Source organism: Xenopus laevis, chromosome 6S (assembly GCF_017654675.1).
Source record: "Xenopus laevis strain J_2021 chromosome 6S, Xenopus_laevis_v10.1, whole genome shotgun sequence".
NCBI lineage: Eukaryota > Metazoa > Chordata > Amphibia > Anura > Pipidae > Xenopus > Xenopus laevis.
The window spans coordinates 65296052-65321022 of record NC_054382.1 but is presented as its reverse complement, the minus strand read 5'-3'; the positions used below and the strand labels follow the sequence as shown (position 1 = coordinate 65321022).

The following is a 24971-nucleotide window of genomic DNA, read 5'->3' as shown; positions in this document are numbered from 1 at the left end:
CCTGTACTGGGTCGCGACTCTACTAGACCCTCGGTACAAGCATAAAGTGGCAGAAATGTTACCAACATACCACAAGTCTGAAAGGATGCTGCATTTACAAACCAGCCTGCAAAACATGTTGTACAATGCTTTTAAGGGTGATGTCACTTCAGGAACTCATCAACATTCCAGGGGCAGAGGTGCCAGTAATCCTGCCACGAGCGCACCTGCAAGGACAAAGCACTTTGGCCACTCTGTAACGTCAGACATGCAAATGTTTTTCAGCCCAAGGCAGCGGCAGAACCCTTCGGGATCCACCCTCAAAGAACGCCTCGACCGGCAGGTAGCGGACTACCTGGCATTAACTGCAGATATCGACACTCTGAGGAGCGATGAACCCCTGGACTACTGGGTGCGCAGGCTTGATCTGTGGCCAGAGCTGTCACAATTTGCCATGAACCTCTTGTCTTGCCCCGCCTCAAGTGTCCTCTCAGAAAGGACCTTCAGTGCAGCAGGAGGGATTGTAACTGAGAAGAGAACTCGCCTAGGTCACAAAAGTGTGGATTACCTGACCTTTATTAAAATGAATGAGGGGTGGGATCTGGGAGGGTTACTGCATGCCGGAAGACTTGTTCTGAGTTTCTGATTCTGACTCCCCATGCAGCTGTCCTTCTCTGCACGCCTCATGACTCCACATACAGCTGTCCTTTAGCGTCCTCCTCCCTCCACCACCGTTACAAACTAGGGTGCAAACCCTACTGGTTTAATTTGAATCCAGGTAAATCCTGAGTTTTTCTGGCCTCTGTGCTTCAGTGGCTGCGACCAAAAAAAACAGAATATTTTCAGCATTTATATGGCATATTTTTCCTGGCCTCTGTGCTTCAGTGGCTGCGACCAAAAAAAACAGAATATTTTCAGCATTTATATGGCATATTTTTCCTGGCCTCTGTGCTTCAGTGGCTGCGACCAAAAAAATTGAATATTTTCAGCATTTATATGGCATATTTTTTCTGGCCTCTGTGCTTCAGTGGCTGCGACTAAAAAAAACTGAATATTTTCAGCATTTATATGGCATATTTTTTCTGGCCTCTGTGCTGCAGTGGCTGCGACAAAAAAAAAAATTTATATTGTTTGCATTTATATGGCATATTTTTTCTGGCCTCTGTGCTGCAGTGGCTGCGACCAAAAAAAAACAGAATATTTTCAGCATTTATATGGCATATTTTTTTCTGGCCTCTGTGCTTCAGTGTCTGCGACAAAAAAAATTTATATTGTTAGCATTTATATGGCATATTTTTCCTGGCCTCTGTGCTGCAGTGGCTGCGACAAAAAAAAAAATAATATTGTTTGCATTTATATGGCATATTTTTTCTGGCCTCTGTGCTGCAGTGGCTGCCACAAAAAAAAATTAATATTTTCAGCATTTATATGGCATATTGTTTCTGGACTTCTGGTTCAGTGGCTGCGACAAAAAAAACATAATTTTTCAGGAAAGTACACATGCCTAATTTTTCAGGGTTCTGCAACAGTGGCAAAATCGCATCTTTTATGGTCACCGCAGGTGATCAATAAAGTAGACCAAAACTGGGCCCACACTGCAGAATCAGTGTTTTTTGGTTCGCTTCACTGTACATTGAATTACCTCTGCCTGACCGTGCACGTGCGCACAAGCACGGTGACTGCTAAACACACCACTACAGAAATATTGCCACCAACAGGACGAACATCCTGGAGGTGACAAGCAACTAGTAATTAAAACTATTATTTGCTCACTTGACGGTATCATTCATTAAAGCTCTTTGCGTCTTTTTGCGTTGCAGTAAGCACCGCGTTTCGTCTTTGCGTGTGAACAGGCTGTAACTTTTACACGACTTGATTGGCATGTAGACGCCGGACGTTTTAAAGCATTTTATTACACAGGTTTAGAAATGTAGTGTGATTTCTGCCCTTTACAGCACAAAACGCAGCGCTGTGTCAACAATGGATTTTTTAGAAACATTTTTGCCCTTGATCCCCCTCTGGCATGGCACTGTCCAGGTCGTTGCACCCTTTAAACAACTTTAAAATCATTTTTCTGGCCAGAAATGTCTTTTCTAGCTTTTAAAATTCGCCTTCCCATTGAAGTCTATGGGGTTCGCGACGTTCGCGAACCGTTCGCATTTTTGGCGCAAGTTCGCGAATATGTTCGCGAACTTTTTTTCCGACGTTCGCTACATCCCTATTCCCAAACCTTGATAGTCATGCAGACTTCTTTTGAGGAGTGGAAGTTGACTTGCCTCTTCCTCTGGAGACAGAAAATCCTGCATTAGGCCAGGAATTGAATTTTGAGTTGTCTCTTGAATTGTATCTGGAAGTAGGTCCATAAGATCTTCCTCTACCTATTCCACAAAAAAGATAAGGTCTAAAAGATAGCTTTTTTGGCTTCTTTTTCTCTTGGGGTAGAAATTAACTTTTTCCCTCGAGGACTTAGAGATAATGTCATCCAACTTTGACCAAAAGAGTCTGCCTCCCTCAAAAGGTAAAGTACAAAGATTTAGCTATGAAGGAGTATCCGCTGTCCAGACATGATTCCACAAAGCTCTTCTAGCAGTTACAGAAAGAGCCATGGTACGAACCATAAAATGAGTCAAGTCAACAGATGCCTCAAGAATAAACCCTGCTGCTTGCTTCAGTTCACCAAGGAAATATCCTGTTTGTCTGCTCCTTTCACGGTGTTATCCAAACTATCAATCCATAAGGATAAGGCTTTTGCCACCGAAATAAGGGAAACTGATGGACGGCAAGCTTATCCTGCTACTTGATAAAGTTTCCTTAATTCTGCTTCAACTTTCCCATCCATAGCGTCTTTAAGGACAGAGGAATCATCAATAGGAAGAGTGGTTCTTTTAGCTAAATTAATTACTGCTGGATCGACTGCTGGAGAAGAATCCCAGAATTTAGATTCTTGATCAGAAAATTGGTAAAGCTTGGAGAATTTAGATGAGAGTGAACCAAAAGAAACTCTCTTAGAGACTCTTTGCCGCTCTTAAATTAATTAAATCTGAGAGATCAGAAAATAAGAGAAAAACCTCCTTTGTCTTGGCAGAAGAAGGCAAAACCTTCAATGTATTTATTGATCCAGAGGGTGGCTCTACTCCAAGAATAAGCTTTACAGCCTTAATAAGAGGATTGACCAAGCCCAAGTCAAAACTTGAAGAAGATTCACCTTCTTCCTCCTCCTCTTCTTCTGTGAGTGAGGCATCTGATACATTCTGAAAATTATTGTATGAAAGATCCTCCTCTGAGGAAAATACCTCCTCTCTTGAAACGGTATTATAAAAACCTGAGGCTCTGGAAATATCCTGTGCTACCGAAATATAAGCCAAAAGAGATACAAATGGATCCTACTTGTAACATAGAAGGTGATCATCTTGTTCTACCTTTCTTGCTCTCCAAACTCTTCATCTCTTACTTAGGCCTTCCTGGACTCCCAAAAGGGGCCTTCCTCCCAATCACCTTACAGAAAGATCCTGCAGCTCAGGTGCTTAGTAGGTAGACAACCGTAAAAGCATCACACTGCATCAACAATCACAATCATGAAATGTATTGTTGAATATCCCTGCATGAAGGCTAACAATATTTAGTACTCTTCCAGTATACTGAGAATAAATATATTCAATGAAATGTTAATTCAGTAACCCTGTGAGTTGTTTCATAGTGATTATATGTAAACATAAGCAGATGAGCTGTTAACCTTAAATGGAATCCGGAGCCTATTCAGGACAATGATAAGTGCCAGAGCAATAGCTTTTCTGAAGAAGAATGTTCTTTGCCTCTGATCTGATATTAGTAAGAGACACTTAATTATCCTATTGTGAATACTTCATATGCTGAAAAAAAGAGATACTGCTCTAAATTAGTTTTTCTGCTGAAACATGACACATGGTATTGTTCATGGTGACACACAATACTATTTTAGTGTTTAAAAATAAAAGAAAAAAAAGAAGAAAAATAAATAGATTTTATTTGTGTTACTATTTATGTATTGCACATTACTGCAGACAAGCTATTCCTTTGTCCTTTTGAGTTCCCAGACATTATTCAGTGTTGTTGTAAATGTAAGGTTGTAATTACATAATCACACACTATAGTGTATGTTCTTTTAGCACTCTATTGTTTGTTTAGCTTTCAAGAATACAAAGATAACCAACTTTATAAGTACAAAAGGAAGTGCTTGAAATGAGGGAAAAAGATACTCATTTGGAACGAACACTTTGGGGAGGGTCTAGTATAAATCCACCAAGTCTTTAAGTCAGTTATGCTGTAGAAAGAGTAAAGCCTAATTGGGATTGTTTTCTATAGAGGGGGCTTTTGTGGGACAGTATTTACTCTTTACATGTAACATACATAATAGCATAGCAATTTAAGTTGAAAAAAGACACACGTCCATCAAGTTTAACCGTTTCTATCTATCTATAAAACATGTCTAATTCCTAGTTGGTCCAGAGGAAGGCAAAACACCTTGGAAGCCATTCTAATTTGCCTCTGGGGGGGATCCCTTCCTGACACCAAAATGGACTAGTCCATGGTTCAACTTGTACTAAGAGCTATCATCTATAACTCAGTATTTCCTCACTGCTAACTAAACCCTTTTTGAAGCTATCTAATGAATTCCACAATGTCACAGCTCAAACTGTAAAAAAAACCCTTTCTGAATGTTTAAATGGAACCTTGTTTCTTCTAATCAGAATGGGTGACCTTGTGTAAGCTGAAAGGACCTACTGGTAAATCAAGCATTAGAGAGAATATCCTGATATCCTTGCAGTTGGTCAGTCTTGTTTCGTAACTGAGACTTTCCATACCTTTACCAGCTTAGTTGCCCTTCTCTGGACCATCTGCAATTCAAGAATATCCCATTTGAACACTGGAAAGCAAAACTGCATGGCATATTCTAGGGGGCCTTACCAGTGCTCTGTAAAGTAGAAGATTAACTCCCTCCTTCTGCAAATCTATGCCCTTTTTATACAGTGTAAAACCTTGTTTGCCAGTGCAGCTGAGACTGGCATTGCTTGCTGCATTCAAGTCTATTCTGTACAAGGACTCCATGGTCCTTTTCCATTTTTAGATTTGCCTAGTGCAGTCCCATTAAGGGAATAAGTGGCTTGCATATGTTTATGTCCCTGGTGCATGACTTTACATTTATCTACATTGAATCTTATCTGCCACTTAGCCACCCAGATTGCCAAGATCCTACCACAAGTATGCCACATCCTTGATGGAATTAATTGGGCTGCATACTTTTGTGTTGTCTGCAAAAACTGATACAATACTTTCAGTATCCTCTGCTAAGTCAATAATGAACAAGTTATATAAAACCCTCTGTACCTGATCCTGTAGTCAGTTTCCTATCCATGTACAATCCACTTTACTAAGACCAACAGAACTTAGTTTAGAAAATAGTAATTTGTGGGGCACTGTATCAATTGTTTTGGCTAAATCCAAACAGGTCACATCTACAACCTAATTATCCAACTACCTCATGATAAAATGCAATCACATTTGTCTGACATGACCTACCCTTCATAAAGCCATGCTGATTCCTGCTCATAATTGCATTCTCCAGAATATAGTTTTGAATGTGATGTCTTAAAGTGGACATGTCACCCAGACTCAAAAATCTATATAAGTCCTTTTCAAATTAAACATGAAATCCAATTTCTAATTTTTATTAAAGCATTCATAGCTGTTGTAAACTCATTTAAAAATCTCAGCTGTCAATCAAATAGTGTCTGCCCCTCCTCTATGCCTTAGGCATAGAGGTGGGGCAGACATTTACTTTCACTTTCCATTCAGCACTTCCTAGATGTCACTGCTCTCCACACATTCCCCCGTTCACTTCACCATTTAATTGTGTAGCCAGGGCATGGGGATGAAAATCGGGTCCCCAATTCTGGTGCACAAACAAGATTCTGAGATGATGCAAGGCTTGTCTTAATAACAATGTCCACAAAATGGCTCCTGTCTGCTTGCTATAATTATGAATTCCCAGATTCAAATAATTTATATTGTGTAATTAAAGTTCATTTTGCTTGACTAATGTGATAAAATAGGATTTCGAATAATTTTTTTGGGGTGACGGGTCCCCTTTAACAAGCATTCAAATAACTTACCTACTATGGATGTCAAACTTGCTGGTCTATATTTGCCAGGCAGGGATTGTAATCTCTTTTTAAATATAGGAATTTACTTAATCTTTCTTCCAAGCCATAGGTACCATATCAGAGGAAATCAAATCGGAGAGAATATGAAATAGAGGCTTGTCTAAAACTGAAAACGCTCTCTTAGTACCCGAGGATGTATTTCCATCTGGCCTTGGTGCCTTGTTCACATTATGTGCTCTCTCATTTTCTATCTTTGCCTCTAGATTGTTGCTTTATAACATTTGTTATAGTGTTTATATTCATCAAACTTAGCTTCTGTTCCCTCTGACCTATAATTTTTAAGTGCTTTGCTTTTTTTCCCTATTAACTTCTTTACTTCTGAATTAAGCCCCGTAAGGTGGTCCTTAACACTTCTGCATTTACCCAAAAAAAATATTCAACATCCAATTTTATCACATTAGTCAAGCAAAATTAACTTTAATTACAATATATAAATTATTTGAAACTTATTTCCTTCAGTCTGGAAATTCATAATTATAGCAAGCAGGCAGGAGCCATTTTGTGGACACTGTTATTAAGGCAAGCCATGCATCATCTCAGAATCTTGATTGTGCACCAGAATGGGGGACCCGATGTCTATCCCCATGCACTGGTTAAACGATTAAATGGTGAAGAGAACGGGGGAACACGTGGAGAGCAGTGACATCTAGGAAGTGCTGAATGGAAAGTGAAAGTAATTGTCTGCCCTTCCTCTATGCCTAAAGCATAGAGGAGGGGCAGACAAAATTTTATTAACAGCTGAGATTTTTAAATGAGCTTACAGCAGATATGATTGCTTTAATAAAAAATAGAAATTGGATTTCATTTTTAATTTGAAAAGGGCTTATATTATACAGCTTTTTGTGTCTGGGTAACAGGTCCACTTTAAGGAATGAACTGAGCACAATAATGATTTAATATAATTTTAAATGACAACTATTTCTGTTCTGTTGGTTTTTATACCATTAAGAAAACATAATAAAATTCTTTTCTAAAATTCATTGTTGTGTTGCCCCTGTGTAGCTTGGTTTGTGCCTCATTAAGTAAAGCTGTGGAATATCTTGCCGCTTTAGACTTGACAGAATTTCCACTTGAGCCAGCCATAAGTGAGGGCAGTGAAGTTATGCAGTGCAAAGCTGGAGCAGTACCTGTGCCTGTGTTCTATGTAGTATTGTTCTCTCTTCCAGAAACTTTGCATCTACAGGGTGCTTCTGTGCAGAAATTTGTGATACAAGATTTTAGAAACCCCTATACTGTTTAAGTATTACTGATTAAGGCAAACTTTCCTATAAAAGATTGTAGTAGTGTAAAAAAAAACTGTCAGTATTTTTTCTGCCACCTGTTCCCAAGTTTAGATATATTATACTCTATGGCAGAAATTCCTTAACTGTGGGACTGTTTCCCATGGGAGAGCTTGGAGCCATGGGGAGGGTGGGGGTGCTCAATCTGAAGGACAGTTATGGTTGAGATTAGGAGATGTAGGAAATGTTTATTTGCAGTCCTAGATACACCTAAAAGCTTAAGTAGAATAGTAAATTAGGGAGGTGGCCTCTGTATCTGTTGATGCTAGAGCTACACATGCTTAATTTATGTTGTGTCATGTCATTTGCGTTTGTACTGTAGGTTAAAGGGATACGGTCATGGGAAAAAAAAAATTTTCAAAATGAATCAGTTAATAGTGCTGCTGCAGCAGAATTCTGCACTGAAATCCATTTCTCAAAAGAGCAAACAGATTTTTTTATATTCAATTTTGAAATCTGACATGGGGCTAGACATATTGTTAATTTCCAAGCTGCCCCAAGTCATGTGACTTGTGCTCTGATAAACTTCAATCACTCTTTACTGCTGTACTGCAAGTTGGAGTGATATCACTCCCCTCCCTCCCCCCCCCAGCAGCCAAACAAAAGAACAATGGGAAGGTAACCAGATAGCAGCTCCCTAACACAAGATAACAGCTGCTTGGTAGATCTAAGAACAACAATCAATAGTAAAAACCCATGCCTCACTGAGACACATTCAGTTACATTGAGAAGGAAAAACAGCAGCCTGCCAGAAAGCATTTCTCTCCTAAAATGTAGGCACAAGTCACATGACATGGGGCAGCTGGGAAATTGACAAAATGTCTAGCCCCATGTCAGATTTCAAAATTGAATATAAAAAAAATCTGTTTGCTCTTTTGAGAAATGGATTTCAGTGCAGAATTCTGCTGGAGTAGCACTATTAACTGATGCGTTTTGAAAAAAAACATGTTTTCCGATGACAGGATTCCTTTAAAGAGCAAAGAAGGGTAGCATTATAAATGTGTTCATTATATAGAGATGAGTTAAAATGGTTGTATGGATGCATTGATTTATACATATTTTGGAATTAAGGAGTTTCTAAGGACAAGTAAAAAATATTTTATTATTTTTGTAGCTGATCTTTGCAGTATCAACAGGGAAGGCTGATATAAAAACAAAAAAAAAACTTTGAATTAGCTTCCAAACTAATGTTTACAAATGTACATGATTGCTGCCTAATGTCCCAGACACTGTTTCTACTTCATATGTGAGTTTGATCATAGCATCAGGCTCCTAAAACTACAAATTAGTTCTTGCCAATTCTTCGATACAGGTTGCTGTAGCAAACACAGTTATATAATGATGCTTTTAAAGAGTGCTTTAAAGATGGTGATGATCAACACTGCCAAGCTAATTTGCCTATAAATATAGATGCAAATTGGGAAATTCAAATTAAAATGTAACTTCTATACACTTCACAAGTTATTTTCATTTATTAAAATGAACTTTTGCTGCTGATGTGAAAAGTAAGTAGCAGTTTGTCTAGCTACAGTCTAGCTCTTTCTGAAGGTATTTAAGTTTAAGAAGAAATAAATGTTTTGATAGAAGATGTAAATGGACAGATTTGTCAAGAAAAAAAACGCAAGCAGCGTTATAAGTTTTTTTTCTGGAACACTTATCTTATTGAAGAAGAACTGAAACATTGGTTTATTCATTCTCAATAAGGCTGAAAAGTCAGAATGTATTAGTAATAAAGCTTTATAGTCTATTTCCATTGACTACTCTACAACCTTTACTTAACATTTTTTTTTCTGGTGACTTTTCATGTTTTTTATTACATAAATCCTGACTATTAGAGGTTTCAAAAAATATGCATGAGTTTTCTTTTTCTCCAGTCAAGAAAAAAACACCAACTCAATTTTAAATAAATCTTCCCCCTAGTGTGTCAAGGTAAATCTTTTTATCAAAGTCCCATTGGTTCATTGGGAATTAGAGTGAGAAACTAAAGAGTTAACCAACAGTATTTTAATGTCTTCTATTTAAAGATAAATTAAAGGGCAGTATATCCACTTTTTAACATGAGTGAACTGAAAGGGGTTTATACTGAACATACTTTTTGCCTATTGTTGTTGTAGTTGTTATTTCTTTAGCTAAACAGTGTAATTGTAGCTTCTCCATGTTTGATGCTTGCAAGATAAGATTAATAGAGCTTGAAAATCTCCTTATAATTTATCTGTGCACTGGTAATCTAATTATCTGCCTTGGAAGAACATGGAGTAGCTTCAGTTTCCTGTTTTCCCCTTATGAAATAATAATTAAAAAAAAAATTGAAACCATAGACAATAAGTATTTTCAGTCCTAACTCTATCTTTTGCACTTATATTCAGAGGGGTTATCCTGTCTCTTAAAAGGCACAATTACGTTATCTGTTTCTAAAATGAAGCGAAATACTTGTTTTGGGAGTATTATTAGTTATTTTAGCTTTGTACTAAAAAGATTCAAAGCTCTATACCTCTGCCTGCTTGGTACCTATTCATGATTAAGTAAACCAGTACAAGTTAACCAATTACAAGTCTGTCTGCAATCTGGTTGACCTTTCTCGTCACACTATAATGAGTAGAAATGCTTTTTTTTAGTCAAATGTTTTTTAGAAGACACAAAAAAATCTACCAAAGATTGCATTACATTCTTGCAATCCAAGATAAATTAAAGGAACTTCAATACAACACTGGATGTATTTCTCTCACTTGAATAAATGCAGAAGGGAAACCATGTAGAATCCAATGAAAATATAATCCCAATTAATAATTTCTGTGAATGCTTGAAAAGAACAATCAGAAATTTGAGAAAGCACTACAAGCCAGAACTGGCAGCATTAGCACTAGCATTTCCAATGAATTTATGCAATATGTCTTTATCAATCTTTATTCCAAATATAATGTCTTATCAAAATTATATATTACATTCTTCTAACCTTCTTCCTTTATCCAAAATAGTTAACTTAGTTTACCCAAATTCAACTGCAGAAATCATAAATACTGGAAGAAGAAATGTAAACCAAATACATTTTTTGTATTGTGTTCACTTACTCTGCCAAGTCCTATAGCTTTTAAGACAGCTTGTCTGGGTGTAATTTATTTTGTACCCATGTGTACAGCATTCTAGAATGTTGTCATATAATAATAATAATAATAATAATATTATTATTAATAATAAAAAAAATATAATAATAATAATAATTAAAAAAGGGTAACCCCTGGACGAAGAATAAAAAAGATTGCACTATACTTGTATTTGCTTCTGTATCACTGGTGAGTGCTGTTGGGGCAACACAGGAACATATATTTGTAGCAAGCCATTTATTTAAGTAGGGATCTTACATTTTGAATTGTATTTTTTTAATTTTGGCTTGAATCATCACTAAAAATAATGTATGTGTTGGTCAGTACCCAGTTCTATCAATAGGCTACAGTTAAGCTCTTCTACGACAAATTACTTCCAGCTAAGCAATCAACATCCATAGACTATAGATACATTTAAACCTCTTGCATTTATGTAGCACACCCTTGGGTGCACTTTAGCTGTGGATTCAGTAGGAGATTCAGTCAGACCAGTTTCTTTGCAGTAAATAACTTGTTATTTAACAGGGAACTGATGCAATGGAATAGTTCACATGCACTTAGATGTCCACAGAATAATAATACTGGGATAGTGTTCAACAACAATACTCCCTCCAGGGGATACCAGGCGCTCCCAGGTAGCTGATATACAAGATAGGTAACTTTGTCAGGGCAGCAGCAATAAAATACTCAAAGGATAATTACCACTCTCACTAGGCAATATCCCTCTGGATACACTCTAGGGCTTGGGTTTCTCAGCCTGGGATCTTGTATCTTGGTACCAGACTTGGTCCTCACCTCACCCACTGTATTCAGCCTGGGGTCTCGGGTCTTGGCACCCTATCTGGTCCTCAACTCAACCACTGTAGTCCCTGCTCTAGTGGTTTACATACCACGGGGTCCTAACACCACTACTTCTACTCGTTGGAGAAACAGCTGCTCACTAGCTACCCTGTGCTGACTCTCACTCCTAGAGTAACTATTACCATATTCACTATCCCTTAATAACTCACTTGTGAGGCAAGGTCCAAGGAAAGACCTTGAGCACATGGGTCTAAACCCCTTTATACTGTTAAACAGTGCCACCTAGTGGACAAACTCTGCCTAGAATAATCACAGTGGACCCAGGAAGGGAGACCTAGCTGCCCAGGTATACTAAAGGACCACCTAAGTGTCCAAATACTAAGGGGGAACTGCCTGAGTAAATTACCCCAAAACTCAGGGCCCCTACATTTAGTTTCCCTAATTCAGTTGTATTGTTACCATCATGCCAAAAATATGAGAATGCATAAAAAAACACTGATATTGTACTAGAACACTATTTTTCTTATACTAATTGCTATCATTGGCAGATTTGCAGTTTACATTTTTCCATATTGACCTTCTGCATTTTCTCTCCAAAAGGACATCTGATTACAGCCTTTTGATGTTCTCTTCTTTCTTGTTGCTGCACAAAGGGCAAGCTTAACTTCCCAACAACTTTTGCTGAATCACCTCTCTTATCTCGTTGACCTCAAGCTGCTGACATATCCTGGCTTTAAAACCATTTACTTAAGCTTAACTTTTCAACTGGCCTTAATTAACCAAGAAACAGATCTGTTTTGCTACATTTAAAATATTATATATTAAACATTATTCTTTATTTTTGCACAAAGATTTTTGTAACTATGACAATATTTTCAATGTAGTGCAACATACAATGCAACTCAATGATCAATCTACATACTGGAGGCTTAGTTTTGGATGAAAAACGTGCATTCTATTACTGGATGACTCATAAGAAGCACAAGGCTTGAATACAGTACATGCAGGCAATGAGGCTTAGCTAAGGCACACAAAAGAGAGAGTTTTATAAAAAGAATATACTGTACTTCCCTATTAGATGAAACAGCTATATTGTTTTCAATGGGATTATTAATTATAAAGAACAAAGCCAAAGTACCATAATAGAATTATGCTGTTTTAGCATAATTGTATGAGAAAGATGTGATACATTGTACAGTGCCTTGCAAAGGTCTTCAACCCCCTTGGCATTTTTCATGTTATGTTGCTTCACAACCTGGAATTAAAATGGATTGAAATGGAGAGTTTGCACCATTTCATTTACAGAACACACCTACAACTTTGAAGATTTTTTTTTATTGTAAAACTTGCATTTTTTTTATTGTCAGCTGTTCACACCCCTAAAGTCAGTACTTTGTAGAGCCACCTTTTGCAGCAATTAAAGCTGCAAGTCACTTTGGATAAGTCTCTATGAGCTTGCCACTGGAATTTTTGCCCATTCCTCAAGGCAAACCTGCTCCAGCTCCTTCATGTTGGATTGTTTTTGCTTGTGAACAGCAATCTTCAAGTCTGACCACAGATTCTCAATTGGATTGAGGTCTGGACTTTGACTAGGCCATTCCAGCACATTTAAATGTTTCACCTTATACCACTCGAGTGTTGCTTTAGCAGTATGCTTTGGGTCATTGGCCCTACTGGAAGGTGAACCTCCGTCCCAGTCTCAAATCACAGGCAGACGTCTGACACAGGTTTTGCTCAAGAATATCCCTGTATTTAGAACCAACCATCTTTCCCTCAACTCGGACCAGTTTCTCAATCCCTGCTGATGAAAAACAGCCCCACATCATGATGCTGTCACAGCCATGTTTCACTGTGGCGATAGTGTTCTTGGGTTAATGGGATGTGTTGGGTTTGAACCAGACAAAAAGTTCAATTTTAGTCTCATCTGACCAGAGCACCTTCCTCCATACATTTGGGGAGTTGCCACATGCCTCTTGGCAAACTCTAAATGGGCCTTCTTATTTTTAAAAACATTGGCTTTTTTTCTGGCCACTCTTCCATAAAGCCCAGCTCTATGGATTGTACAGCTTATTTGTGGTCCTATGGACAGATACTCCAGTCTCTGCTGTGGAACTCTGCAAATCCTTCAGGGTTACCTTTGGTCTCTGTGCTGCCTCTCTGATTAATGCCCTCCTTGCCCCATCTGTGAGTTTTGGTGGGAGGCCCTCTCTCAGGTTTGTTGTGGTACCATTGTTGTGGTACCATGTCAGAAAAGGTGTGGTTATACTGACAGATCATGTGACACTTAGATTGCACACAGCTGGACTTCATTTCACTAATTATGTGACTTTTGAAGGTAATTGGTTGCACAAGGATTTTTTAGGGGCTTCATGGCAAAGGGAGTGAATACATATGCACATGCCAATTTTCAGTTTTTTATTTTTTTAATTCTTTTTTTATATACATTTTTCTCATTTCACATCACCAACTTAGACTATTTTGTGCAGATCCATCACATAAAATAAGATTAAGAAACATTTAAATTTCAGGTTGGAATGTAACAAAATAGGTAAAAAGCCAAGGGGCTGAATACTTTTGCAAGGCAGTGTACATGCACTGAGAGACACATGGTATTGTAGGACACTATTGCACATTAGTAAATGCCAAGCCACTTGCATCAGTGTCACAGCCCTCATAGAGGCTGGTAGTTTTTTTGCTAGTTATTGTCCCAAAAACCTCACATTTTTGGTTTTCGTGGTATTCATATTTTTAGCACACCATGTTGTGCTTTTTTAAATTAATTTATGAGTTCTATTATGTACCATACCTAGAAATAATTGAAATGGGTTCTGTTTTTTTGGGGATGTATGTCGACTTATGTCATGATAGCATGCATTGTGACAAAATGTATGATAATGCAGTGTACCAAAGAAATTAGGGGAGCAGTAGGCAAAGTATTGTGAGACTAAAAACATTTGATTTTGTTTATTTAGAACATTTATGTTACTTTCAGTTCTCTGTAATATCCCATATTTTTAAGAAATTACTATAAAAAATCCTCATGGTAAAATCAACATTATTATGTCCTTATTACAATGAATACATGAATGTAAAGCACCTATTTAATTACCTTACAGTTTCATTTTAGAAAAATCAATTATATCACTAATAAAATATAATGCATGTATGTCCCACATGGCAAATTGTGTTTTGCTCATAGAAGAAAGTTAGAAATTGTAACCAAGGCAAAGCATTGTATGTCTTTATTCTGCTTGAGTCTTTGAGTCTATAGAATAAAACATTTGAGATATCAGATGTTATTTGGCCCATAGACAGGCATGCATCCTAAACAGTTATGTAAATAATCGATTATATAGTTTTAAATATTCTTATATTCTTATTCTGGGTTAGGGATGTAGCGAACGTCGGAAAAAAAGTTCGCGAACATATTCGCGAACTTTCGCAAAAATGCGAGCGGTTCGCGAACGGTTCGCGAACCCCATAGACTTCAATGGGAAGGCGAACTTTAACATCTAAAAAAAAAATTTCTGGCCAGAAAAATGATTTTAAAGTTGTTTAAAGGGTGCAACGACCTGGACAGTGGCATGCCAGAGGGGGATCAAGGGCAAAAATGTATCTGAAAAATCTGCCTGTGTGTGCTTGGAAGAGATAGTGTAGGGGGAGAGCTGTTAGTGATTTCAGGGACAGATGATAGTAAATTTGCTGGCTAGTAATCTGCTTGATACTGCTCTGTATTGGAGGGACAGAAGTCTGCAGGGATTTGAGGGACATTTTAGCTTAGGTAGCTTTGCTGGCTAGTAATCTACTGTTCTCTTTAAACAACTGCCATACGTTGACCTTGTAGGCATTGTTTGCCCAGTTTTTTTGGACGCAGCCACTGAAGCACAGTTGCCAGAAAAAATATGCCATATAAATGCTGAAAATAGTAATTTTTCGCCATACGTTGACCTTGTAGACATTGTTTGCCCAGTTTTTTTGGTTGCAGCCACTGAAGCACAGTTGCCAGAAAAAATATGCCATATAAATGCTGAAAATAGTCATTTTTTGCCATATACGTTGAGTCAACGTATGGCAAAAAATGACTATTTTCAGCATTTATATGGCATATTTTTTCTGGCCTCTGTGCTTCAGTGGCTGCGGCCAAAAAAACTGGGCAAACAATGCCTACAAGGTCAACGTATACACTACTACAGCGGTGGATACGGATTACGTAAAATATATTATGGCTGCTTGAAAAAAGTCACTCCGGTATTTTTTCTGGAGACGGTAATATTATGGATATTTAGACAGAATGTGAACAAGGTCACACAGCTAGATGGCGGGTTGAAGAAAACAGTGTGCAAATAAAGTAACCCAATGACACAGGGCACAGCCTAGGGAAGCAGGGGCATGACAGAGCTAGAGGTGGAGAAGCCCCTCCTAGTTGTTTGTAGGGGATTGGGTAGCTAAAGGAGCGGGCAAAAGTGACGTAGGGCAGGATAAAAGGGGGGGGACTGAGGTTGCCGCCCCCCACTCCATTTTGTAGCAGCAAAGGAAAACTCTGCTTACCATGGAGGTGAACCAGGAGCTGGCTGATCTGGTCAGGAGATTCCGAGACGCAGCTTCTCAGCAGGATCCAGGATGGCTACAGCAGCAGCTGCAGGATCTTCTGGGGAGAGGTGAACCCGCACGACCAGCCACCCGCCCAACCCGTCGAACAAGACCCCCAGCACGGCTAAGCCCCCAGGGCACTGGAGGATTGCGGAGTCGAGCCAGGAGGATCAGTGCAAGCCCAAGCAGGGGAGGACTGACGCTCCGATCCACGGTACCTGCTGCCAAGATGAAGCCGACGGCAGCTAACACGCGTCGCAGGGGCCCAGGAAGCAGGCAAGTAACTGAGCCGCCAGATCACGTGACGCAGGCAGCAGTGAGAGGAAGGAGGGGTAGAAAGCCTGCTCCTCCGGCAGCAGCGTCTGCATTAGTTACGGAAGACAGGCAAAGGGCTGTCTCCCCCTCCTCTCCTCCAGCAACAAGTTCAGGCCCATCCATCAGGCGTGTATGCGCCCTCTCACCGCACGCAGCTTCTGCGGTGGAGGGAGGGGGGAGGGGGAAGGAGCCCGCTCCGCACACAGCAGCAGCAAGGGAAGAACAGAGAGTAGGGCTCTCCTCCTCCCCTCATTCATTAACCATCACGGGCACAGGAATTGTAGAGGGATGCGACAGCCCCCAACACATGGCAGGGGGGAGGAGGGGGGAGAAGCACACTCCAAAAACGGCTGCAGCAACAGCATTAAGGGATGAGCAGCATGGAGAGCTTTCCCCCTCCCCTCTTCCAGGAGCAGCCACAGCTGATATAGTCAGCAGCCCCAGAGCATCAGTTCTCATGGACATAGAACGGGGGGAGCAGTCCATTCCATGTTCCCCCACACATTCTAACCCCTCCCAGGCCTGTTCCACTCCCAGCCCTAGCACATCAGCAAGGCGTCGGCTAAGCCGTGTTCGGCCAAGGACTTCACCACCAGTCAGGAAAAATGATTTTACCAGGCCAGGGAGGCCGGCATCCATGTCAACGGCTGGCCAGGCACAGGGTGGCAGAGTAATCACAGCTCAGATACACCACCGGGAGTCAGGAGAACGTAGGGTGGGCACGCCAACAGGGAGGCGAGGTTGGCGTCAGGACCCAACTTCCGCACGTAGAAGCACTGTAAGGGTGTCCAGACAAGGCAGGGATCCCATCACCCCCACAAGGGAAAGGTCACCGGCTCCCCGTAATAGAAGCCGTTCAAGAAGCAGGGATAATAGCAGGAGAGTACGGCGGGAGCATAGCCATAGCTCTGTCAGGAGCAGCAGGAGGGACGTCACGGCTCAAGCATGCTCGCAGACAGCTCGAGTCAGTAGGTGGGAACGCAGTAGTAGGTCTCCCTCTAGGAGTTACTCGCACAGGGAGGGGCACTCTTGCTGTCATTTTTCTTGCAGGAACAGCCCAAGAATGTCTGAAAGGGAAGCATCGCGAGCAAGGAGCGTAACGTCCAAGGATGGGACACGGAGGAGGCGGTCCACCAGCCATGACAGAGTTCAACCAGACACGGTTCAAAAGCAACATCCCCCCAGGAGCAACAGGATGTCGAGCAGCTTGACGGCCCAGGGCGCAGCCACGGCCAGTGGGCCTGGAGGTGAGCAAAGTGTACCGCACAAGTCACACAATCAGGGTACTGAGTCACTATTGCACAGCATTCAGCAGATTTTGTCAAGCTGGGAAAAGGGTAACTCAGGCGGGCCAGCTAGGGCATGGGCACCACTGCACACAAGGGAAGAGTCAGCCGGTCCAACTGTGGGTCAGGCAGGGGTGGAGGTCAGTACGAACACAATAGAAATGGTGGCCACAGGGATACCAGCAAAGGGGTCAGTTGTGGCATTGAATGAGACAGAGGAAGGTAAAAAAGAGAGAGAATCGGAAAGAGATGCCATAGCACACGGGATCCCCGATACAGCCCGGCAGAATGCGTACCTATCGTTCGCAGGCCCACTGGGGGTGCATATTAAGGCAGAGGTCAAGGAAAAGATATGGAAAGGAGAGTTTGTAGAGATTTTCTCCCTCCTTCCACTGGAGGAGATTATCGAGCTAAAAGAGGACGACAAAAAAGATAGTAAAAAAGAAGAAGAAGAGAAACAAAAAAGATATAGAAAGCTCCCCAAAACATTTGGTAACTGGCTCCGAGCCTTTTGTATCCTAGCCAGCATTATCGGGGAAAAAGCTCCTGAAAAATGCTCAGCTCTTTTTTGTTACGTAGATGGTATCTGGGAGGCCTTCCGGGTTTATGGTGGGTTGGCATGGTGGCGCTACGACGAACAATTTCGCCAAAGGCTAGCGGCCAACCCAACCATGAGATGGGACCAGATGGACATTACCCTCTGGCTCAAACTTATGATGGCGCAAAAATCATCTCCCTTTCAGAGGGGGGCCGGGGCACAGCAAGCTGGCACCTCGGCCCCGATCAAATTTGGATACTGCTGGCAGTTTAATGATAGCCAATGCAAGTGGGGGAATTCATGCAGGTTCAAGCATGAGTGCTCCGGTTGTGGGGGCTCACACTCATATAGCAGGTGTTTCAAGCGGGGAAAGGCATCAGGAAAGCAGGTTGAGGCTACCAAAGGGCAAGACACCAGTGAAGTTAGACGTGATGCTGCCTTGGCTAAACCGCTACGGTAAGAGAGGGGACGCAGAGGCCATTGAACAGGGTTTTCGGGAGGGATTCAGGATACCATTCAAGGACAGAGAGGTCTCGGGGGCCCCGCGGAATCTCAAGTCCGCAGAACAATTTCCAGAGATAATCCACCAAAAATTGTTTAAAGAAATTGAGTTGGGCAGGATGGCGGGCCCCTTTTCTAGCCTGCCCCTGCACAACTTGAGAATTTCACCCTTGGGTGTGGTACCAAAAAAGGAGCCGGGTAAATTCCGGCTGATCCATCATCTGTCACATCCCAAGGGTAGCTCAGTTAATGATGACATTGACAAAGACCTAAGCTCTGTGTCATACACATCATTCGATCAAGCAGTAAAATTGGTACAGAGAGCAGGATGGGGAGCCCTTATGGCAAAAGCCGACATTGAGTCGGCTTTCCGATTGCTACCTATACACCCGGATTGTCACCACTTACTGGGTTGTTGGCTTGATGGGGCCTTTTTCGTAGATCTCTGTCTGCCAATGGGATGCTCTATCTCCTGTGCCTATTTTGAAATGTTTAGTTCTTTTCTGGAGTGGGTTGTCAAGTCCACGGCAAGCTGTTACTCCGTTGTGCATTATTTGGATGACTTTCTATGCATCGGCCCAGCCAACAGTGATATGTGCTTTCACCTCTTGCAGACATTACAGGAAATAACAAAGGCATTTGGGGTACCCCTAGCTAGGGATAAGACAGAGGGACCCACTACATCCATTCAGTTCCTGGGAATTCAAATTGATTCGGTAGCAGGGGAATGCAGGCTCCCAACTAACAAAGTTATTGAACTACAACAGGCAGTAGAGTCAATGAAACGGGCAAATCGGGCTACTTTGAGGCAGATTCAATCACTGCTTGGTAAATTGAATTTCGCCTGCAGGATTATTCCAGTGGGCAGAGTCTTCTGCAGGAGGTTGTCTTTAGCTACAGTTGGGGCTCGGGCCCCACATCATCATATACATGTTAATAAGGAGGTTAAGGCAGACCTAGCAGTATGGGGACACTTCCTGAGAGATTTTAATGGGACAGTACTTTTTCAGGCCAAGGAGAAGTCAGCACAGGACATGCAACTTTTTACAGACGCAGCGGGGGGTTTTGGTTTTGGAGCTTACCTGGCGGGACAATGGTGCGCCGCGCCATGGCCATGTGAGTGGAGGGAGTCTGAACTAGGCTCCAACATAGCGTTTTTGGAACTGTTCCCAATTGTAGTGGCTATGTACGTGTGGGAACACATATTAAGAGACTGTAGGATCGTTTTTCATTCGGATAATATGACAGTAGTTCAGGCCATCAATAGTTGGTCCGCATCATCACCCCCAGTTCTGAGATTATTACGGACACTGGTCCTCCGGTGCCTTCAGTTAAATGTACATTGTAGAGCAGTGCACATACCAGGAAAAAAGAATGTCATCGCTGATGCACTGTCTCGCTTTCAGTGGGAGCGTTTTCGGGAGGCAGCGCCGGAAGCAGCACCGCGGCCATGCCAATTTCCACAGCAGCTTTGGCAGCTGGCGAGCGTAGACTGCTGGAGCTTGTAAAGGTTTCCTTAGCCAAGGCAACATGGACTGCTTATGGTAAGGCGTGGGAGGAATGGAATCAACTGACTGGCTGGGCTGGCGGTTTTACTACCAGGGAGGATAGGCGCGCTGGTCTCATTTGGTATGTGGTCTGGCTCACAGAGCAGGGTAAGTCAGCAGCTTTTATTGATAAGCGCATGGCAGGACTGGCGTTCCAGTTCAAACTGCGAGGCGAAGAGGACCTGACAAAAGAATTCATCATCAGGCAAGCGCTAAAAGGGGTTAGAAAAAGTAGACACTCCAAAGATACACGACGGCCCATATCCTTTCAACTGCTGACACGGCTCCAGGGAGTCTTGGATCAATGCTGTTATTCAGGTTATGAGGTGCAATTGTTTAGGGCAGCTTTTGCACTGGCATTCTTCGGAGCCTTCAGGGTAGGCGAGTTGGTCAGTAAAAGCAAAACCTCACAAGGTGGCTTGTTGCTCCAGGATGTAAAAGTGTTTCAAGATAAAATCACAATCCGTTTGAGGCAGTCCAAAACGGATTCATTGGGAAAAGGGAAGGATATTGTGTTGTTCAAAGTTGATGGTGGGGCAACCTGCCCAGTTGGCTGTGTCAGTCGTTTTTTACATTTGCGAGGAGTGTGTGGCAAAGTTTTTCTGCAGCATGAGGATGGGATGCCATTGACCCGTTTTCAGTTTAATAACATCTTAAAAAAATCTTTGGACAGTGTTGGAGTTAACCCAAAAGAGTTTGGGACACATTCATTTCGCATAGGGGCAGCGACTGAAGCAGCCGGTCTCGGTTTAGGAGAGCGGATGGTCATGAAAATTGGGAGATGGGAGTCCAAACGTTTCCTCAGCTATATACGGCCAGGCTTGCTGGTCTAGGAGGCTCTACATGGTTTTTACACAGAGCAAGTCGAATCAAGACACTATATAAAAAAAAAAAAAAAAAAAAAAAAAAAAACAAACATTTGTTGGGTTTTCTGTTCATGTCACTCATGGTTATTTTGTTGTGTTTTCAGGTGGCAAAACCATGGTATGGTTGTTGGGACATTCGTTCATCAGTCGGGCCAGAAGGAGAGCCGCAGTTCTCCAAGGGACCGCATTGCAGCTGGGCTTTCCGGAGGACCGCATCTCAGTCAAATGGTTTGGTTTTCCTGGTCTAAGATGGTCAGGAGTATGGCCTACCCTAGTCAGGTTGGCCAAGGTGGAACAGCGTCCGGATATACTGGTAATACACGTTGGGGGGAATGACCTGGGCTTGGTTGCACAAAGGGATCTAGTCATCATGATGAAGCAGGATGTTGATAGAATTCGGTCACTGTTCCCCGGCATAATATTAGTGTGGTCAGAGATAACCCCCCGGTTGGTATGGAGGTTTGCACGGGACATACCAGCCATAGACAGGAGCAGGGGGAAGGTGAATAAATTACTCTCAATCTTTATACGTAAGTCAGGTGGCATAGTTGTCAGACATAGGGATCTAGAAAACAAAACAAAGAGTTGCTTTTCCACAGATGGGGTACACCTCTCCGATATTGGTATGGCTCTCTTTACTTTGGCCATCGCAGAAGGGATTGAAAGGGCCCTGGAGTTTTGTTTGGCGGTGCGCGGTGCTCTTAAGGTGTCAAGTGCACGCGCGGGTGGCGGGATCATGGAGTCCAGGAACCAATAGGTGTGTGAGCACGGGAGTTGCAGGGTTAATGGGTAGCTGGGAGGCCTGTCACCTCAGGGGTAACAAAACACCACACGAATAGCATTTGGTTGGGTAGCAGATGGGTTACAGGCTACTATGGCAGCTGGCAGCGCTGTTGCGTTGTGCAGTTATAAAGTTCTACTACAATACGTAGGTATTCAGGTTTACTGTTTGTTATACAAATACTATTGTGATCGTATGCTATGTTAATATGTTATCATTTATAGTAGTGTGTTTTGTACTACAATACTACTTGTTATAATAAAATTGTTCTGCGGCCTTTTCATCCAAAAAATGATTTGTTGTATTTTATTAAAGGGGGACTGGAGGAAGGGGGGTTGTTGGTTAGCTGGTAAGGGCTGATACAGGTACCGACCTTGCCTCTGTCAAGTAACCCAATGACACAGGGCACAGCCTAGGGAAGCAGGGGCATGACAGAGCTAGAGGTGGAGAAGCCCCTCCTAGTTGTTTGTAGGGGATTGGGTAGCTAAAGGAGCGGGCAAAAGTGACGTAGGGCAGGATAAAAGGGGGGGGACTGAGGTTGCCGCCCCCCACTCCATTTTGTAGCAGCAAAGGAAAACTCCCACCCACCCTCCCCTATAGATATTTGATTGGATAAGGATACGGCGGGATCATGGAGTCCAGGAACCAATAGGTGTGTGAGCACGGGAGTTGCAGGGTTAATGGGTAGCTGGGAGGCCTGTCACCTCAGGGGTAACAAAACACCACACGAATAGCATTTGGTTGGGTAGCAGATGGGTTACAGGCTACTATGGCAGCTGGCAGCGCTGTTGCGTTGTGCAGTTATAAAGTTCTACTACAATACGTAGGTATTCAGGTTTACTGTTTGTTATACAAATACTATTGTGATCGTATGCTATGTTAATATGTTATCATTTATAGTAGTGTGTTTTGTACTACAATACTACTTGTTATAATAAAATTGTTCTGCGGCCTTTTCATCCAAAAAATGATTTGTTGTATTTTATTAAAGGGGGACTGGAGGAAGGGGGGTTGTTGGTTAGCTGGTAAGGGCTGATACAGGTACCGACCTTGCCTCTGTCATGCCTACAGGGCAAATAATGCCTAAAAGGTCAACTTATACACTACTACAGCGGTAGTAAAATAAAAAAAGTAAAATAAAAAAAAAATGAATATTAAAAAAAAAAATTAAAGTTGGTGCTGCTGAACTACTAGGAGCAGCAGATTAGCACACCAGTCCCACTCCCCAACACTGCTAGACTAATAGCACTGGGCTCTTATAGTAGTAGTAGTAGTAGTAGTAGTAGTAAAACAACAAAAAAATAAATAAAAGCAGTCCTTACAAGGACTACTGTTATTGCAGCAGTCAGCAGATGAGATCAGAAGCAGGACAGCTGCCCACAGCAGCTACATACAGAGCACTGCAGTAGAAGGTAGATTACTAGCCAGCAAAGCTACCTAAGCTTAAATGTCCCTCAAACCCCTGCAGACTTCTGTCCCTCCAATAACAGAGCAGTATCAAAACGATTACTAGCCAGCAAACTTTCAACTGTCCCTGAAATCACTAACAGGCAGCAGCTCTCTCCCTACACTATCTCTTCAGCACACACAGGCAGAGTGAAAAAATGCTGCAGGGCTTCGGTTTTTATAGGGAAGGGGAGTGGTCCAGGGGAGAGCTTCCTGATTGGCTGCCATGTACCTGCTGGTCTGGGGTAAGAGGGCAAAAAAAAAGCGCCAACAATGGCGAACCCAAAATGGCGAACGTCGCGCGACGTTCGCGAACTTCCGGCGAGCGCGAACACCCGATGTTCGCGCGAACAAGTTCGTCGGCGAACAGTTCGCGACATCTCTATTCTGGGTTTATTTCCATTGAAAATAATATACACATATAACTTACTTATTGTCTCCAATTGTATCTTTAATGGAAATGGCAAGATCAAACTGCAACAAGAATATTTTTCAAATAAAATGTCTTTATTGCACACTTAGGGCTTTTCCATCCTCAGGGTTCTTCTTCAGCGTGAACAACCCCAACTTGGCCAGTCTTTCTTCATAGGCTAAGATTTTCCGTACCTTTTACCTGCTTAGTTGCCCTTCTGTGGACCCTCTCTAATTCAATAAAGTCCTGTTTCAGCACTGGAAACTCTGTACAGTGGAAGAATAAACCGTCCTCCCGTGAATCAATGGCCCTTTTAATACAGCTCAGGACCTTATTTTCCCTTGATGCTGCAGAATGGCATTGCCTGCTACAGCCGATTTTTTTTATCTACAAAGACTCCGATGTCCTTTTCCATTACGGATTTGCCTAGTGCAGTCCCAATTAGGGTATAAGTGGCTTGAATATTTGTACATCCCAGTTGCATTACTTTGCATTTATCAACATTAAGGGGCCGATTCACTAACTTCGAGTGAAGGATTCAAAGTAAAAAAACTTCGAATTTCGAAGTGTTTTTTGGGCTACTTCGACCATCGAATGGGCTACTTCAACCTTCGACTACGAATCGAACTATCCGAACTAAAAATCGTTCGACTAATCGACCATTGGATAGTCGAAGTACAGTCTCTTTAAGAAAAAACTTTGACCCCCTAGTTCGCCATCTAAAAGCTACCGAAATCAATGTTAGCCTATGGGGAAGGTCCCCATAGGCTTTCCAAAGTTTTTTTGGTCGAAGGATAATCCTTCGATCGTTGGATTAAAATCCTTCGAATCGTTTGATTCGAAGTATTTTATCGTTCGATCGAAGGAATAATCCTTCAATCGTTCGATCGCACTATTTGCGCTAAAATCCTTCAACTTCGATATTCGAAGTTGAAGGATTTTAATTCCCAGTCGAATATCGAGGGTTAATTAACCCTCGATATTCGACCCTTTGTGAATCGGCCCCTAAATCTCATCTGATTGCCAGATTGTCACAATCCTGCTGCAAGGATGCCACATCCTGGATGGAATTAATTGGACTGGATAGTTTTGGGTCATCTGCAAACACTAATACATTACATATGAATTTACTCTTGGTTAATCTAAGATACTGCTGATACAGCTCAGATATTGTTAAACATTTTGATTTATTGGATCAAACTTGACTTTCAAATTGATCAGAATGCAATTGCTAAAAAATCCTAAAAAGATTGCCTATTTGGGAAAGTGCAGCCTACTAACATCAGCGCATTACCCTTACTTGCAGTACATTAGGATCCCCACATTAA

The 24971-nt window shown here is 41.8% G+C and overlaps 1 protein-coding gene across 2 annotated transcripts; it reads left to right on the top strand.

The window, feature by feature from the left end:
• Positions 1–15713: 15713 nt before the first annotated feature.
• Positions 15714–22753, top strand: LOC121395085 (serine/arginine repetitive matrix protein 2-like). Of its 2 annotated transcripts, none has more exons than XM_041567645.1 (2): positions 15714–17513; positions 21109–22753. In XM_041567645.1, the coding sequence occupies exons 1-2, from the start codon at positions 15911–15913 to the stop codon at positions 21759–21761; spliced, it is 2256 nt and encodes a 751-aa protein (XP_041423579.1). In that variant the 5' UTR covers positions 15714–15910; the 3' UTR covers positions 21762–22753. The 2 variants fall into 2 exon arrangements, with proteins under 2 accessions (XP_041423579.1, XP_041423578.1); XM_041567644.1 differs by lacking the exon at positions 21109–22753 and adding an exon at positions 19998–21095.
• Positions 22754–24971: the final 2218 nt, after the last annotated feature.

Coding starts and splice junctions, on each gene's coding strand:
- LOC121395085 (XM_041567644.1), top strand. CDS start 15,911: ATGGAGGTGAACCAGGAGCTGGCTGATCTGGTCAGGAGATTCCGAGAC. Junction 17,514..19,997: donor CACGGCCAGTGGGCCTGGAG/GTGAGCAAAGTG, acceptor TCTCGCTTTCAG/TGGGAGCGTTTTCGGGAGGC.